We start from the raw sequence: 18,818 nt of genomic DNA on the forward strand, positions 1-18,818 counted from the left end.
AGGCTCCAGGTTCTGAGCTATCAGCACAGAGCCCGACGCGGAGCTCGAACTCACAGACTGCGAGATCATGACCTGAGCCGAAGCCGGACACTCAACCAACTGAGCCACCAAGGCGCCCCTGTTTATTTTTTAAAATAACAATTATATTGATTTATAATTCATGTAGTATACAATTTGCCCTTTTAAAATGTACCATAAAGTGGTTTCTAGTATATTCACAGGATTGTACAATCTCTACTATCTAATTTTAAGCCGCTTTTGTCACCCCCAAGAGAAACCCTATATCTACTGCTAGTCACTCTCTATTTTCTCTCCTCTAATCCTTGGAAACCATGAATCTACTTTCTGTCTCTGTCTTTGCCTATTCTGGAGATAGATGGAGATTTATGTACATCTGTATAGATATATCTATGGAGATATATATTTTACATATGAAAGTTATATACCCATATATTTTTGTATATCTCTCTCTCTATATTTTATATATATCTCTATAGAAATATAGACAGATATATAGTGGTGTCACATAAATACAGTCCTACGGTGTGTAGTCTTTTGTAACTGGATCTTTTCACTTGGAATGATGTTTTTGAGGTAGCATGTATTAGCACTTTATTCCTTTTTAATATCAATTAATATTCTGTTATATGGATATAGTATATTTTGTTTATTCATCCATCAGTTAATGGACATTTGAGTTATTTCCACTTTTTGGCTCCCACAAATAATGCTGCTGTGAACATTTGTGCACAAGTTTTGTGTGGACACATGCTTTCATTTCCATTAGGAGTGGAATTGCTGGGTCATATGGTAACACTATGTTTAACTGTTTGAAGAATTGCCAAACTCTTTTCCAAAGCAGCTGCAGCATTTACATCCCCACCAGCAATGCATGAGAGTTCCAATTGCTCCCCATTTTTGTCAATACTTGTTATTATCTGTCCTTCTTACTATAGCTATCTTAGTGGGTATAAAGTGGTATCTCGTTATTTTGATTTGCATTTCCCTAAAGGCTAATTATGTTGAACATCTTTTCTTATGCTTATCAGCCATTTGTACATCTTCTTTAGAGAAATACAGATCCCTTGCCCATTTTTTAATTTGGTTATTCATCTTTTTTATCATTGAGATGTAAGAATTCTTTATTCCAGACACAGGTCTCTTCTCTGATAAGTTCTTTGCAAATATTTTTTCTTAGTCCATGGATAGTCTTTTTACTTTCTTCCTTGATAGTATCCTTTGAAGCACAAACATTTTAAATTTTGATGAAGTCCAACTTATCTACTTTTTTCTTTTGTTGTGTGAGCTTTTGGTGTCATATCTAACAAGTCCTTTCCTACTGAAGGTCATAAAGATTTATTTCCATGTTTCCTTTTAAGAATTTTCTAATTTTAGCACTTATATTTTGAGTTAATTTTTGTATATGATATGAGGTAGAGGTCCAGATTTATTCTTCTGCATTTGGATACTCAGCTGTCCCAGCTCTATTTGTTGAAAACCGTCTTTCCCAGTTTAATTGTTTTGGCACCTTTGTTGAAACTTTGCTCAACTTCTTAGTCTGTGGGTTTATGCCTTTTGTCAAATTTCCGAAGTTTTCAGCTATTATTTCTTTGAGTATTTTTTAATGTCACTCTCTTTCTTTTCTCCTTCCAGGACTCTGAGGACATGAATTTTAAACCATTTGTTAATTCCATGAGACTCCATCCATTCATTTTTTCAATTTACTTTCTCTCTGTTGTTAAAATGGGTAATTTCTATTGCTCTGTCTACAATTTCACTGATTCTTTCCTCTGTCTCCTCTACTGAGAGAGTTGTTGAACTCATCCACTTAGTTTTTTATTTTGATTATTGTATGTTTTAGTTCCGAAATTTCTTTTGGTCCTTCTTTATGTCTTCTATTTCTTTGCTGAGACTTTCTATTTTTTCCCTGTGTTTCAAGTGTTTTTGTAGTTGCTCAAAAGTGTTTTATGTCTGCTTTAAAATCTTTGTCAGACAATTCTAACATCTCTGTCATCTTGGTTTTGAAATCTATTAGTTGTCTTTTGTTTTTTTAAGTTTATTTATTGAGAGAGAGAGAGAGAGAGAGAGAGAGAGAGAGAGGCAGAGAGAGATGGAGAGCGAGGATACCAAACAGGCTCTGGGCTGTCAGCGTGGAGCCAGACCCTGGGCTTGATCTCACGAACCATGAGATCATGATCTGAGCCAAAATCGAGAGTCAGGTACCTAACCGACTGAGCCACCCAGGCACCCCAATTAGTTGTCTTTTTTAATATAGTTTGAGATCTTTCTAGTTCTTGATATGATGAGCAATTTTCAACTGAGACCTAAACATTTGGGGTATCATGTTATAAGACTTTGGATCTTATTTAAATATTCTGTTTTAGCTGGCTTTTTCTGACAAAGCACTGGAAGAGGAAGTAGGGGTGGGCAGCAGCCTCCACCTCAATACTGCCAGGTTGGAGAGTAGTGTAAGTTCCTCCATTGGCCTCCACTGACACCCAAGAAGAAAGTCTCTGTCTCTGTCTCACATTACTGGCCAGCAGGGATGAAAGTCTGGGCTGCCTACTTAGCTTCTCTGACAGCAGAGGATGGGAGGTAGGGTTGGGGCACCTTGTTATATAGTCTGGTGAGGGTGGGAGTCTGGGCTTTCCACTAGGTCTTTGCTGACTTGAGTTGGGGAATGAGGGGAAGGGGGATCCATGATTTTTTTCTGTAGTTTCCACTTTTCCTTAGTTTTAGCAGTTACTGTCTAAATGTTTTTGTTTTTGTTTTTGTTTTATCTCTCATACTGCCTCTTTCCTGGTTCTTCAGCTAAAGAGAGCAGTATTTTGTGGGGGATTTTTTTGGTGTGTCTGAACCATTGGCATTTCCAGGTTACCAGCTCCTTCAGTTTCGAGTCTGGGATGTATGAGGCAAAAACAAAACCCTGGGGAACTAAGTAGCGTGTTGTTCCTTCAGTCCTGAGGGCACCGGCTGGCCTGCCTTCTCTCCATCTTTCAGAGTCTCCTTATGTTTGTTTTGTATGTAATGTTTAGAGTTTTTAGTTGTACCTACTGGGAGGAATAGGGCGAAAGTAGGTCTACTCCATCTTCCCAGAAGTAGAAGTCTAAGTAGACCTTTTCATAAATAGAATCATATTTTAATCACTAGGGGATATTAATAGTTAAAGGAACTTTGAAGTTAATCCTTTTAACTCCCTAATAACTCTCTAATTTATCTTTTTTGTACATTCAAACTATATAGGGGGTTTGCTTCAAAGGAAAATGCCTATAGATTATTTACACATTTCTAACTATTGACTATCACTGTCCTCTTTTGAAATTTGAATTACATTCTTCTAAATATCACTTAAAAAATTTTTTTTTCCCTTGATGTCAGTCTGAAGATGTTTCAATGGAAGGCAATTCCTTAAACTGTCTACTATTAAAGAATATAATGAGAATTCTCACATCTTTCAGAAGTGTAAGGTGGGAACATTACTCAGAAACATTCTGTTTTTTAAGATCACCTGTATCTAAAAGATTATTTTACTTCTTTTACTGTGTTTCTATATGCTCACCAACAATGGCCTATTAAAATATTTAACAATTTTTGGACTTTCAAACTTGTAATTTTTATTCAATCACCGGTCCTCCTTCTCAAACATCTGTTCTTTCATATGTATTAACATCTATTAATAGTATCTTTTATTGCCTTCTAACTATCTGCCAGGCACTCTGCTAATGAGCTCTTAATATACTTTATCTTATTTAATCCTGTTTAAGACAAGGAAGTGAAGCTCAGAAAGACTGAATTGGAAGCATTCAGAAGTGGTGAAGCCAGTATCCGCATACAAGCCCTGTGCCTCCCAGTTTCATGCTTGTTTGACAATGCTACATCCGACAGAGTGAGCATCTTTTCCTTCCGAGGGGAAAGCTTATAGGTAGGTTCCTCAATGTATTTTGTAATTTCTACCATTCTTTGATTTTTATCCTCACCAATTTGTTCACCTAAAAAAAGAATTAATGCAGAAAATTTAAATATAAGGTATCTGTAGTAGGGCTGGGGGTTAAAATCTAAGGCATTTACTGTGTTTAATTTAAGTGTACGTCCTTAAAAAATACGGACAAAGTTTTACTACATGAGCTTTGCTGCTTTGTATTCGGGTCTAAAGAGAAAACACTGCTGGGTAGCTGCTATTTCATGTGCACACTGTGCAAAGGATTAACAGGTAACAGGAAAAGTAAAATAAAATAAGCCATGTTAATAAGCCCTTCTTAATGGTAAGAAGATTTACTGTTTAAAACATGTATTTTTAATCTAACCTAGAACGTAGAGACAAAAAGGCTATACGTGCAAGCAGCTCTTCATTCAATACAGAGCTATTCATACTAAATTTTAATGCACTTTCATTTAAGTTTCATAAAAGTGTGGATATTTAATTTTCTTAGTCTCAATTTCACAACATTTGATGATCAGTATTTTTTTATTTCAAAAGATTTTGGTCAATAAATCCTCTTACATACACTAAATAATACTTCACCTTTTAAAATTAATTTCATTTACTTCCAAGGTATTATTCAGGTGAATTCCTGACTAATTGCTTTGTCAGTAGTTCTTTGCATCTGTCATTATTTGCTAAACTTTTACATTTAAAAAGTATTCCTGTTGTTTTTCCTTAGCAAAGTAAATTGCAGAAACCACACATCCCCTGATTTGCAAGGATCAAGGCTCCCTTGATGTCCCAAAAAAGTCCCATGATGGGACTTTTCAAATGCAGAAATAAGCTCTTTTTGTTATTTGGATAAATATATGTATTCTGGGTAAATTTTCCTGCAGATACACTAAACTACATTTCGGAAGGTTTACATTAAGTTGTTTTCTTAGTAATATACTCCTATCTGGAGGCCTCTTTTGGTGCGTGCTCCTGTATCCAACTGCTATCAAATTAACATTAGAAAATGTTGGAATCCTAATTATGAGTGTCTTAGTTATGTAAAATATTTTTGCTTCGTATGTTCCATTTCCTAATGATAAAAAATAGTCCTTCTAGATTCAAAATTTAAGTGAAATAAATTGTTTTGTAAAATGACTTGTTGCAAATGAAAACTATTAGCAAGTTTGTTACTTGCTTTATCAATGTAAATCAAATAAGCTTTATCAATGTAAATAAAAAAACTTTCTAGTATTGGTACTATAATTTTACCTCCAATAAGCCTGGAAGGCAACAACTGCTACACATTTTCAAAACATAATATATACAGCACTTACAAACAGGACAGTAAAAACTGCTGGCATTTTACACACGTTGATCTTATGAGGAAGGATATTATCAGCAGCATCATCACCATGGGTTATAATGATCATCTAGGTATGCAAATTTAAAATAATAATACATAGGAAATTTATATATAAGAATAATGTGGGGAAAGGAACTGTTATTTATCAGTTCATTACCATTATTATAATTGAATATAAAAACATCTATGTCTCCCATTTTGGATTACGCTCTGTTTAGAAAACAGAAGGCATTTTAATTTCTCATGATGGCTGCTTACAAAGAGGAGGGCTTCTTATTTCTAAAAGGAAGACACTGGTTTTAACATACATCTGGACATGTAAAACTTAATTTTATAAATCCTTTAATTTTGCATAGAAAGCAGTTGACATGCTAGATACAGCATACCTCAAAAGTCAATCATGCAACATTCGCAGGCAGCCCTCTGCCCATATCCATCTACTGAAGTCGTTCCTGTTTTTTACCAGCAACGTTGGAACTGTATTATTGGGGGATATGCGGCATGTTCCGTGTTAAATAGGCTCCCGGGGCAGGGCTGTCACTTTGGAGATTATCCGGAAGTATGGAAGTTCGTCTGGGGTAGGGTCGTCACGCTTAGGAGGCCCTGGACAGCCCCTAAGCGTCCACACTTGCAGGGCCATTTTTGGTCGAGGCCTCACGGCGCAGAGCAGCCGGCTGCAGCGCGGCTTGAGCCACCGCTGGCGCGCGCCGCCGACCGCAGGTCAGCGGACCTAGCAGGCCCAGGCCGCGGTTTTCCCCGCCGCGCCGCCGTTGCCTAGGCGACCGCCGCCGAACGTTCCCGCGGCGGGCCCCGCCCCCCGGCCAATCGGACCAGCGCTCGTCCGAGCCCAGATTCTCTTTGTTCCGCAGCCATTTCAGGCCCCGGACGGGAGGCAGCGCCGCTTCGGCAGAGGGCCCGAGCGCCGGAGGCCTCTGGGATGGTGTGGGACCGGGTAGGTGGCGTGAGGGTGCGCGGCCCCTGACTGGAGGGCGGGAGCGGAGGCAGGCTGTTCCGAAGCTGCCTGAGGGGCCGCGGGGAGAGGCGCCCGACCCGCCGCCCTCCCGGCCGTTTGGAGCCCGGCGGCGGCGGCGGCGCGGTTCTAAGCCCAACAGCTGTCCGGCGGGACGCCGGCGGCGGTCGGGCAGCGCCTCCTCAGGTGTCCGAGGTCGGCCTGGGGGCCAGTAAGAGCGGCGAGGAGGGGAGCGTCTTCTCGCCGGGGAGCTGTTATACCGCGGCGTTTGAGGGCCTTGGCGCCGCAGTCGCTGCGCCAGGACGGCTGCTTCTGCCGGTTCTCGGCGCTTTGGGGCACTGCCTGCCTCTGCCCCGGATGGCCCGTCTTTGTCCCCCGCCCGTTCCCCTTTGCCCGGGTGTCCCAGGCCCGCACACGCCTTCCTCTCCACACTCAGCTCGGGCGGATCGCTTTCTCTGGGCGGTTCTTGCCCCTTGTGGCCTCTTGGCCTCACGACATATTTACATAACTTTAATGTTAGTAACTGCACGGGCTTTGCGTGGGCTTGTGTTTTTTTCACTTCCACCCTTTTGTACTTCTCCCACGAGAACACGCGACAGGGAACAGCTGCCGAGGAGCAGACCAGCTACCGCAATTAAGAAAAGGCTTTCTTCCTTTAAAAATGATCGCCTATTTGTCTACTGATGTAAAAACCAGCTGGATGTGGCAAGGACTGCTTGCTACCTAAATCTAAGTCCGTTTTCTTAATCACTAATTAGTTTGGTCCATCAACAGATTTGGATGTAGAAATTTAAACTTGGCGGGATTCACAAATTGGTTTTGACAGTTGTTTTAAGAAGCTTCATAACAATCCTACCTTGAAACAGTGATGACTTCATTGATGAGTTTATAAATGGTAATTTTTTTAGCCTAAGAAAAGATGTCTATAAAAAAACAAGTTGTATTGTCTCATCGGTATTTGGAAATATAAGGTTGTAAAATGGCTATCCTTGAAAGGCTTATTTTCATTCAGGGTAACAAAAGTTCCTTTTAGATTTTAACTTTACCTTTTGTATCAAAGCTTTCATACTAGAATGGCAAGTAAGTTCCACTTACTGAAGCAGGGAAGTATTCAGTCTTGGGGGAGAAACGATTTTGTTTTCCACTTGTACCCTGCCCTGCACACCTTTCTTCTTGAACAATGACTCCACCAACTTGAAAACTTGCAGCCGCAAAAGGGGAATGTTAGTTTGAAGGTGCAGATTTCTCTTTTACTCCCCAGCATATGCATTCATAAATGCCTAACAGTTTACCAGTCCAGTTTTTACATCACCTGAGTTAATGTTGGCCTAATGAACTACTAGTGCTCCATTTTGTTTTTCCTAAAAGGGCCCCCACCTGGGTCACCCTTGAGGTTACATTTTTGTCCCAGGCATTCAGGGAATTATTAAATTCCTCCCACAGAAATACCTATAAAAATGTTTTAAAGTAATCAAGCTTATTACCAAAATATGTTATGAGCAGGGTAAGATTTTGGAAAAAAATACACATGATTCTCGTAAATATTTCCATTATCAACACTTGATACTGTATTCATTGTTTTTATGACTAGTTTTTCTTTTTTATATAACGTTAAATCCATCACATGAGCTCAGGTTTTCTAAATATTGTAAATGAACTTCACTGAAATGTAAATGTACTGTATTTAGAAGAATTGCTTGCTTTTATCCATGTCGGAATCTGCAAATACTGTTTTTAAAAGAAATTTGACTAATAAAGGAAGGCAAAACAAGTAACAAGTCATGAAATAAATTTATCAAATGTAAACCGCAGAGAGGAACACAGCAGTAAGCGGGAGTTGCGTTTATTGCCTGGAGTATAAATTGTGACTTTTTTCCTGGAGTTGATACTTGAATTTATACTGGTGCCAAAAAGGTCTTTCTCCCAGAAAAACAATTTGGTCTACCAGCAAACGGGTGAGAAAGCTGAAAGAATGAAAGTGATTGATTAACTGATGATTGTTTTCGAAAACAGTGGAGAATAATGCCATCTTCAAAAATCGGGATCAGAGACAAAAAATTCCCCAAATGTTGGGAGTCTTTCTTAATTGGTCCCGTTCAGCCTGTGTCGCGGCGGATATCTGGTGAGTGTTGGCAGGTGAAAGGAGTCTCCTGGGTTGCAGGGTGAACTTTATGATGGAGGACAGGTATAGTGGTAACTGTATAGATTTGTAGTTCTATGGTTGGGTGTTGGTGTAGGAGAGTTTCTAGAAGCCTCTGTTCATTTGGTTGCCTCAGGACCTCCTTACTAGGATTCTTTGAAGTACTGAAAGTGGGTGTAATAACTAAGAATGGTTAAATGAGTCTCAGTGATTAAATGAGATATTGGAACAGGAAATAGGGATGCAGATTTGTCTTGGAATTTTCTGGAGTGGATAGAACCCATACAGGAATGGTAGCTACATCTTGTTCCAAAATGGCACCTGATGGCAGAGCAAATAGTTGAACTCAGAACTAAAAGAATGCCTAGAGCTAAAACAAAGCTGCTAACTGAAGGACCACAAGATTGGAGTTGACATTTGCCTTTTTAATAGTTAAAATTTAAAAGCAAAGCAAATCTTCAAATGTAGCGGTTAGGAACAGGAGCTCTAGAGCCAGACTTCTTGGATTCAAATGTTGGCACCTTCTGATATCATGTGTGGACTTGGGCAAGTTACTTCATTTCACTGTGCCTCAGTTTTTTCATCTCATAATGCTGTGAGGATTAACTGAATTAATTTGGTAAACTCTTAGAACGGGGCCTGATGTGGTAAACACTCCATAAATAATAACTGCTATTATCATCATGATCATTGATATTTTAGAAAATAACCCATCAAATTATAATCACTAATATCTAGACTTTGAGATAATTACTGTAAACCCATTGATATATTTCCTTTCAATATTTTTTCTCAGTTTATTTGATTTTTACATAGTTGAGACTTTACTATATGAATAGCTTTTTTTTTTAATTTTTTTTTTAATGTTTATTTATTTTTGAGACAGAGCATGAACAGGGGAGGGTCAGAGAGAGAGGGAGACACAGAATCTGAAACAGGCTCCAGGCTCTGAGCCGTCAGCACAGAGCCCGACGCGGGGCTCGAACTCACAGAGTGTGAGATCGTGACCTAAGCTGAAGTCGGACGCTTAACCGACTGAGCCACCCAGGTGCCCCATGAATAGCTTTTCATTCTGCTTTTTCACTTAGCAACATTAGCATTTTCTCCTGTTAATTTGTTAGCACTGAAAATTTTTTTTTTATTTAAAATTTTCTTTTTATAAGTTTATTTATTTATTTTCAGATAGGAGTGCACATGAGCGTTGGAGGGACAGAGGAGGAGAGAGAGAATCCCAAGCTGGCTCCTCACTGTCAGTACAGAGTCCGACACGGGGCTCAAACTCATGACCATGAGATCATGACCTGAGCCAAAATCAAGAGCTGAACACACTCAGCCAATTGAGCCACCTAGGTGCCCCTGTGAGCATTTTTTAAAAATGACCTCATAATGTGATTTTCTCATAATTAAACAATGTCCTAGTGGACAGTTAGCAAGTTTCTAATTTTTTTTTTTTGGCAGTCTAAGAAATGTTACAATGAACATCCTTGTACATCAGACAGCTTCTGTGTTTTAGCTTATTTCATTAAGATAGATTCTCCAAAGGTAAAATACTGGGTTGGAGTATATGAATATCCAAAGCTCCCATATTGTTTTTACTTAAGAAAATTTAATGATGGACTTAAAACTGAGGAGCACAGCATTTATTGCCCTTATTGCTTGAGATGGGAAGGAAGAGGGAGTGAAATAACATTTTTTCCATATACTATACCAGGCATTATTTGTAGGTATTTATCATAGTTTTTTACTTTTATATACATGCTGCTCGGTATCATAGTTCTTTGTTACACTTGGGAGTTACCTGTAGATAAGCAAGTACTTTGCCCATGGACTCAGAATGTTCAAGGCTGAATCTGAATCTAGATCTACCTGATTGCAAAGCTCAGATCCTTTAATTGTAAAATTTCATGTAATATACATATTCAGAATCTTATGAATATGTACACATTGAATAAATACAGAACCTTGTGATGAATCTTATTATTCACTGTAACTTAGTGGATCTACACATTATGAAGATAGTAAACTTGAGCTGGAGGTAATGAATGGGTAAATTACAAAGTTAAACCAGAGAGGCCTTAACTATCTGCATATATTTTACAAAAGGAAAAAATATCCTTACCTGAAAGAAATGTAATGAGGTGTACCTGAATGGTTTCTAAAATGAATGCAAAAAGTATTTGTGGTGAAACACTCTTTGTAATGACCTCAACACAGATAGGGGAAGAAAAAACAAATCCATCAAATTTGGGAGATCTGTATAAAAAGTGACAATGGCCTGGGTGACTCAGTCGGTTGAGCGTCTGACTTTGGCTCAGGTCATAATCTCACGGCTTCTGAATTTGAGCCTCATGTTGGGCTCTGGGCTGACAGCTCAGAGCCTGGAGCCTGCTTCACATTCTGTGTGTGTGTGTCTCTCTCTCTCTCTCTCTCTCTCTCTCTCTCTCTCTCTCTGCCCTGCTCACACACACTTTCTCTCTCAAAATAAATAAAACATGAAAAAAAAAAAAGTGACAATGGCCTATTAAACCAAATTGAAAAATAAACTTAGTAAAACCCCTGCCAAACTAAAGTCTTAGTAGAGAAATAACAAAAAAAAATAGTAATAATAAAAGATACTCCAGTTAAGGAGAATAAGACTACAAGCTGTAGGGAATTAATTATATGCTGAAAAGTGAAGGGAAAAAGTTAACTGCATTTTATAGTTGACCGTGAAGGACTCTGAAGCCTTTAATAAAATAATATTCAGCAGAGCCTCTTAATCCTCAGGTATAGAAGTGGCTGTCATAGATAAAATGGTCCATCCCAGAAAGGCCAAGTTTCCATTGCTTTTGTCTTTACTAAGGAAGGGATTAGAGCAGAGAAATACTTCACCAAATCGTGACCGTACTCAATAAATAAACGATTAGGAATAGGTGGTATCCACCAAAACTATAAAGAAACACTTAGAAAATTGATCACTATGCTGTCATTAAAAATAGTATTTTTGAAAAATAATGACATAAAAGTAAAAATAGTTACTTTTAGCTGGAGCATAGGAAAACAGGAAAATGATGAGAAAGATGGCAAATTATGAAGGATTGATTTTGTGTGCCATTTATTCATTTACTAAATTTTTTAGTGCTGGGATTGTCCCTTGTCATTTAGGGATTTACGTGCTACTTGAGAGAGAGATGTGAAGAAAAAAGTGTCACAAAGTGTAGTTACAGCTTTACAGTACAAATCTGTGGCAGTATCTAGCAGGGCTAGTAATAGAGTTCATGCAGGGAATAGGAGCAGCGCTTCAGACACTGTCAGCAACGATAAGGACCTACCGTGTTCTTGAAACTGCAAGCAGTTCAGGGGCCCTAAAAGATACAGAGCAGGAGCCCTTGAACTTTTTCTGTAAAGGACTAGACAGTAAATATTTTCTGCTCTGTGGGCCAAACCACCTCAAACGTAGTGCAAAAACAGTCATAGTATGGAAACTAATGGGTTTGACCAGTAAGACTGGTGGGCCTTAAATGTCTCTAGTAGATAGTAGAGGGATTTGAGGAAGAGATAACCTACTGGGCCTAGCATGAGCCATAGGAAGATTTGAAACAAGGAATTTGTAACATTTGTGTGAATCATTAAGAGCGGAATGAATTAGAAAAAGTTTCTTTCTAAGCACTATAAACCATTAAGAAAAGAGAAGAAGGGGCACCTGGGTGGCTCAGTTGGTTGAGCGTCCGACTTTGGCTCAGGTCATGATCTCGTGATTTGTGAATTCGAACCCGGTGTTGGGTTCTGTGCTGACAGCACGGAACCTGCTTTGGATTCTGTGCCTCCCTCTCTCTGCCCCGCCCCAGTCACTCTCTCTGTCCCTCTCAAAAATAAACAAACATTAAAAAAAAAAAGAGAAGACAACTCCGTTTCTTAACAGCCAAATTCACAAAAGAGGGGCGCCTGGGTGGCTCAGTCTTGGTTAAGCGTCCAACTTCAGCTCAGGTCATGATCTCGCGGTTTGTGAGTTCGAGCCCCGCATCAGGCTCTGTTCTGACAGCTCAGAGCCTGGAGCCTGCTTCGGATTCTGTGTCTCCCTCTGTCTCTCCTCCCTCGCTCATGATCTCTCTCTCTCTCTCAAAAATGAATACACATTAAAAAGATTTTTTTTTTTTATTTTCACAAAAGAGAATCTCAATACAGCTAATGCTCTGCCCCACCAGTAGAGAAGTGCAAAGTAAAATGGCGATATTTTGTTTGCCGTCATACTGGCAAAAGTGAAAAAGTTTTGCTAGTGTGTAGTGACAAGGTTGTAGTGGAAACTCCTACGTTGAGTAAGTCAGTAGAGCCATTTTAATTTTAAAGCAAAAACATTTTGACACAGCAATTTCCATTTCTTAGAGAAGCATGGGAATGAGTGTATCAGGGGTCCTGTGTGTTCGAGAATGTCGGTAGCCACAGAACCTCCAGACTTCCAGCCCACCTTTAATTGCCTGCACTCCAGTTCATAAAAGGGTCTATATATGTCTTTTTAAAAAACAAAACAAAACAAAACACTAAAAATCCCTCCTAACTCTTTATACCCTTCTGTGCCCACTGGAATTTACAGTCCTTCATCTGCAGAGTCCGGTCTCAACCTGTTCTTAAACATTTCCTTCACTTGCTCTTCTGGAAAGCTGACTTTTTGCACTGTGCAGTTGTGGGTGTTGTTTTCTATAGCCCTTCTAATCAGTGTTTCTAGAGGTGGGAAAGATGTCTGCCGTGCAACTCCTTGCTGCTTTCAGACTCTTCTCCCTTCCTCCTCCTCCCTAAAAATCCTCAGATTTATATAATCCATTACCCCTCATGGTGGTTATTAACTGTTGATAGTATAATTGCTATCCGTGACCTCCAGATCATTCCTCTTCATTCTTCAATTATTTTAGCTCCAGGTTCATTGCCCCTCTCTTCAGTGCTGCCTCAGTCTTTATATTGAAATTGAAAAAAATGTACATAACTGATCTTTCCAATATCCTGGCCTCTCATTCCTAGACCTTTCCTCCAGTGCTCGTCTATCCTATCTCAGTCACTCACTCCCGTAGTGACACCCTTCTGCCTTGTCAGTAACTGCAGTCCTTACGTAGTTACAATTTTATGTGTTCTATTTTGTGACCCCACTTTCTGTTTTTGTAGCTCACTCCTTCTGGTTAATATCTCAGCCCCAACCATTTTTTGACCCCAGCGTAATCTCCATTGTATCGATCCTGTTATTGTTTCCCTGCCACTCGTGCTCTTGATATTTTCACTCCCCTTCTTAACCCAGCTGAAATTTCATGGTTAATCTTTTTTAATTTTTTTTTTTTAATTTAGTTTTGAGAGAGTGAGCGCATGCACGTGAGCAGGGGAGGGGCAGAGAGAGAGGAAGACAGAAGAGAGAGCCTGATGCAGGACTCAAACTCACAGAACTGTAAGATCATGACCTGAGCCGAAGTCAGACGTTCAACCAACTGAGCCACCCAGGCACCCACAGTTTATCATTTTAATCACTCCTTTGGATCCACTTCCTTGCTCTTTGCTTGTTTGGTAGAAACACAGGCCTACGTAAAACCAATTCTCTGCTTTGTACCTGCCATTATGCAACTTAGTATAGCTGGAAGAAAACACACAACGATACCTGACCACTTTACTCAAGGGGACCCTTGATGCTGCCTGTTGGTTGCACTGTGTTTTCTTAGTCTGTTCACTCTCCTATTCCCGTATGACTATTTCATATCTTCTCTTTTTCAAACCTTCGAATCTCTTTTCCCATCCTCACTTTTAGCTCATACGTGACCTTGCTTCCTGCTTTGCTAACAAAATAGAAGCAATCAGAAAACTTACACAGACTCCCAGCACCCTGTGTACCTACCAACATCTGTGTCAGTACATGCTGTCTTCCTGCTTATTACTTAGGTTAACTGTTCATGTTCTTGTGTCTGCTTTTGTACTAGATCCCATCCTTGCCCATGTGCTCAAGGACATTAATTCAGCTTCTCTCCTTCCACATCATGTTTTTCCTTTACTGAATTATGTCTATCAGCAAACAGACATGCTATTATTTCTCCCAGTATTTAAAAACAAAAATCTTGATCCACTCCTCACCACCTGTTTCCCCATTTTTGGGGTTTCCTTTGCAGCATTATTCCTTGAAAGAGTTGTCCGTACTTGGTAATTCCAAATTCTTCCCTTTCGTATACTACACCAAACCCACTCCGATCAGGCTTTTGCCTGCCCCATTCCTGCTGAACGGCTCATGTTCTCCATTAACTTCCATGTTATCAAATGCCATATGCCATTGATTCTGTTCATCTTACTTGGTCTATCAGCAGCATTTGACAGGGCTGTTTGTTCCCTTATCCTTGAAACACTTTCTTCTTTGCTTTCCAGTATACCACACACCCCCTGCTTATCTTCTACCTCCTTCCTGGCCCCTTGTAATTCTCCTTTCAGACCTCGTTTGTTGAAGAACCCAGGGCTCAGTCCTTGCTTTTTGTTGTCTTGTTTTTCCTATCACTTCATTAGTAATTTTACTCAGTCTCATGGCTTTAAATACCACGTAAATGCCAGCAACAACCAAACTAATTCTAGTCTCCTGTGTACAGCTGCCTCTTCAACATCTCTACCTAAATGTCTAATGATATACATCAAACTCAGCATTTCCAAACTAAACTCCTAAACATCTCCCCAGTACCTACTCTACACATAGACTTGCCCCATTTCTATCTGTCAGCCACTCCTCCTCCCAGTAGCTCAGGCTGAAATCTTCGAGTTATCCTGGACTTTGCTTTTTCTGTGACTCTTCACATCCATAGTTTCAGGACAACCTGTTTTTTCTATATCATCAAAATATATCCAGAATTTTACAGTGCCTCGTCCTCTCCACTACTATCACCTTGATGCAAGCTACTACTGTCATAAATACTGTTTAAATAGGTTACTCAGGTGTCCCCATTCTACCTTAGTCCTTCCCGGTAGTCTTTTCTTAATACAGTAGCGAGAGCTAGTCTTTTGCAAATTAAGACAGTCCCAGTCACTTCCTTATTCAGAGCACTGCAGTGGCTCTTCTTTTGATTCAGAGAAAATCTAGTCCTTACAGTAGCCCACAAAACTTTTTATAATCTGCCCAAACCACTCCCCTTTGTCCCTTACCTTCTTGACCTTATTTCCTATTACCAGTTTCCCTCTTTGCACACTGGTCTCCTTGCTCTATCAAAAACATATCAGTCATGTTCCTACTTTGGGACTTTTGCTTTAGCTACTGGTTCAGCTATCTGGAATCTGCTTTTCCCAAATATCTGCTTGGCTCACTGGCTTTACTGTCTGGTCTTTGCTCAGATGTTACCTCCTTTGAACACCTTCTTTTTCTTCTTCTTCTTCTTCTTTTTTTTTTTTTTTTTTTTTAATTTTTGAGAGAGAGAACGAGCATGAGCAGGGGAGGGGCAGAGAGAGAGAGGGATAGTGAGAGAACACCGAGCAGGCTCTGTGCTGTTAGCATGGAGCCAGATGTGGGGTTCGAACTCAGGAACGGTGAGATTATGACCTGAGTTGAAACCAAGAGTCAGACACTTAACCAACAGAATCCCCCAGATACCGTTTTTAATATGGTATCCTACCTTCTCCCACCCCTGCCCCTTATCCTGGATTCTTTTATTTTTTGCAAAGCTCATACTACCTTTTACACTGCTATATCAGAGGTCGGCAAGTTAGAGCCCCACTACCCTCTGGCTTGTTTTTGTACAGCCTGTGAGCTAAGAGCAGTTTTTACATTTTAAAGTGTTGTAAAACAAACATAAAGAATCTACAACAGACATGTGCTCTGCAAAACCTAGAATATTTACTATCAGGCCCTTTGCAGGCAAAGTTTAATGGTATAATCTGTTTATTTTCTTTCTCTTCCCATGCAATTGTAAGCTCCAAGAGGGCAAAGGTCTTTGTTTTGTTTATTGCTGTATTTACAGCAGCTAGAACAGTGCTTAGAATACAGTAGGCATTCAGTAAATATCAGTTAAATGAATGAATTGCTTGTAGTGGTACAAAATTATAAATAGGTTAAGTATTCAAGAACTCATACTGCAATTAGTAATGAAGTAGAGTTATATATAATGAGTAGGAAAGCAAAGGCATATTTTAAAAGAATTTTTTAAATTAATTATTTATTTAAGTAATCTCTGTACCCAAAGCAGGGATCATATGCTCTACCAACAGCCAACCAGGCACCCCTGAGTTTTATAAAACAGAAAACATTACTTCTATAAAAACATACGTATTTAGATGCACAAAATAACCGCTCTATAAGCTTATGCATCAGGTGAATATTAGAATACCTCTGGGGAGGAGATCAAGGTTAGGAGAGATACTTGAAGGGAGCTAGAATTTCATTCATATTGTTTCCTTTTTTTGTATACAGTGAGAAGCAGTGACATGTCTATTTTTCATTTAAAGATTTTTTTTTTTTTTTGGAGAGAAAGGGAAAAAGAAAGAAATAGGTACTAACTAAACCAGTAAGAGGAAATAGTAATGCAGTGGAAAGGGAAGAAAATGTTGCCTTTCTTAAATACTGTATTTTGCCAACAATCTGAATTAGAAGGAATGAGCATTATGAATACTGAGGAAAACATGCAAAAGTAAAGACTCTTGGGTAGGGATAAGCATAACATCAGGGAACTGCCAGAAAATCAACATGGAACATAGTGAAAAAGGATCAGAGACTACTAGGAGATTAGTTCAGAGAGAGGCAGGAGCCCAGATTAGTTACAACTATGCAGTTGTGGTAAGGATATGAGGTTTTATTTTAAGTGTGATGAGAAACCATTGGAAAGTTTTGATGGTCAGAAGATGTGATTTAATTGCAGCTTTAACATGGTCATTTTTGCTGCTTTGTCTCAGAGAATGGGCAGTAAGGGAACAAAACAGAAAGGTAGGGAAACCTATTGTAGTAGACCATTCTCTTGTAGAACATGGTGGTTCCCAGACTAGGGACGTGAGAAGTGGTCAGACTCAGAGTGTATTTTAGAATATATTCTGATAGCCCTGGCTGATGATTTGGATGTGGGATGTAAAGGAAATCAAGGATGGTCTCAGTATTTTGGCCTAAACAACTGGATGAACACTTACTATAGGCAAGTGGAGGAGAACTAGGTTTGAGCAGGATGAGGAAAAGAATCAAGAGTTGTGTTTTAGCCAGTGAAGTTTAAGATGCCCATTTCACAAACAAATGAGTATGTCTTATAAAATATTGGATGTTTGAGTCTGGAGTTCAGAGTGCTATTTAATGGCACAGACTGGAGGAGGTTATGTATAGGTAGAGAAAAGAAAGGGATATTTAGGGGTAGGAGAGCCAGCAAAGGAGACTGACAAAGAGTAGCCAGTGATACAAGAAGAAAACCTGGGAGATGTGAGACTGGGAAGGGAAAGAGTGGTTGCCTGTGTTCAGCACTGTGGAGGGATTGTGATAAGGCCAATAAATTGTTGGGTTTGGCAAAAAGGAAATCTCCGTCTCATTGGAGTGGAGTAAAGATGGGGAGATGGTGACTGTACACAACTTTCAAGATGTTTCTGTGAATGGAAGGAAGTGGATCAATGGAGTAGTAGTGGAGGATGAATGGAGTCAAAGCTGCTTTTTTAAGACCTTATTTTAAAATAATTTTAAACTTAGAGGAAAGTTGTGAGAATAATTTAGACAGTTCCCATGTACATACAGCTTACCTGGATTGACCGGTTGTTTACATTTTGCCACATGCTTTCCTCCCACTCCTACACACACATACACAATTATTTTTTTGATCATTTCAGAGTAGGCTTTACACATCTTGCACTTTTACCCCTTAAGTACTTTGATTTGTGGGTCTTAAGAGCTGGGATATTCTCTTCTAAAACCACATAATAGTTATCAAATTCTGGAAATTTAGGGTTTTTACAGTCTATATTACAGTTTTGTTGCTTGTCCCTATAAAATTCTTTATAACATTTTTTCCTCCAGTACAGGATCCAGCCCGTGGTTTTATGTTACATATAATTGTCTTTTTTAAACAGAGTTTTGGGTTTGTTTGTTTTTTTTTTAATGGAACTTGACCGTTTTATCCTCTTAACTACCCCTTGGTTAATTATTCTTTCTATGACTAATAAGTGGCAAGACAGAAGCTCAAAGTCAAGCAGAGGAACGCCAGGGTTTACACTCTTAAGCTCTGTCTTAAAATGCCTCTCAAGTGATGCACAGAAAAATGTGAAATTCCCTGTTTGAAGTGGACAAATAAGTTAAAGATACAGATCAGAGGCAATGATCCTTATATTGAAAGAGTGATTGTAACTTTCTAGATCTGGATTATACTGTTTTAATGGTGGATCAAAGTTTAATATATCACCCCGATGAGCATTAGGACAGAGAGAAAAGCAAGAAAAGTGAAGATATTTAAACTTTGTATGTGAAAGTTATCAGACTTTGGTATAAATT

General features: G+C 39.3%; 1 protein-coding gene across 2 annotated transcripts in view; it reads left to right on the forward strand.

The window, feature by feature from the left end:
* Positions 1-6,139: 6,139 nt before the first annotated feature.
* TNPO1 (transportin 1) overlaps positions 6,140-18,818 on the forward strand; it is a 90,858-nt gene continuing 78,179 nt past the window's right edge. For both annotated transcript variants that reach the window (XM_007079853.3, XM_042988167.1), the window contains exon 1: positions 6,140-6,231. In XM_007079853.3, coding sequence (XP_007079915.1) covers positions 6,217-6,231 — 15 coding nt within the window. In that variant the 5' untranslated portion in view covers positions 6,140-6,216. The remainder of the gene's footprint in view (positions 6,232-18,818) is intronic.

Source organism: Panthera tigris, chromosome A1 (assembly GCF_018350195.1).
Source record: "Panthera tigris isolate Pti1 chromosome A1, P.tigris_Pti1_mat1.1, whole genome shotgun sequence".
NCBI classification, from domain to species: Eukaryota; Metazoa; Chordata; class Mammalia; order Carnivora; family Felidae; genus Panthera; species Panthera tigris.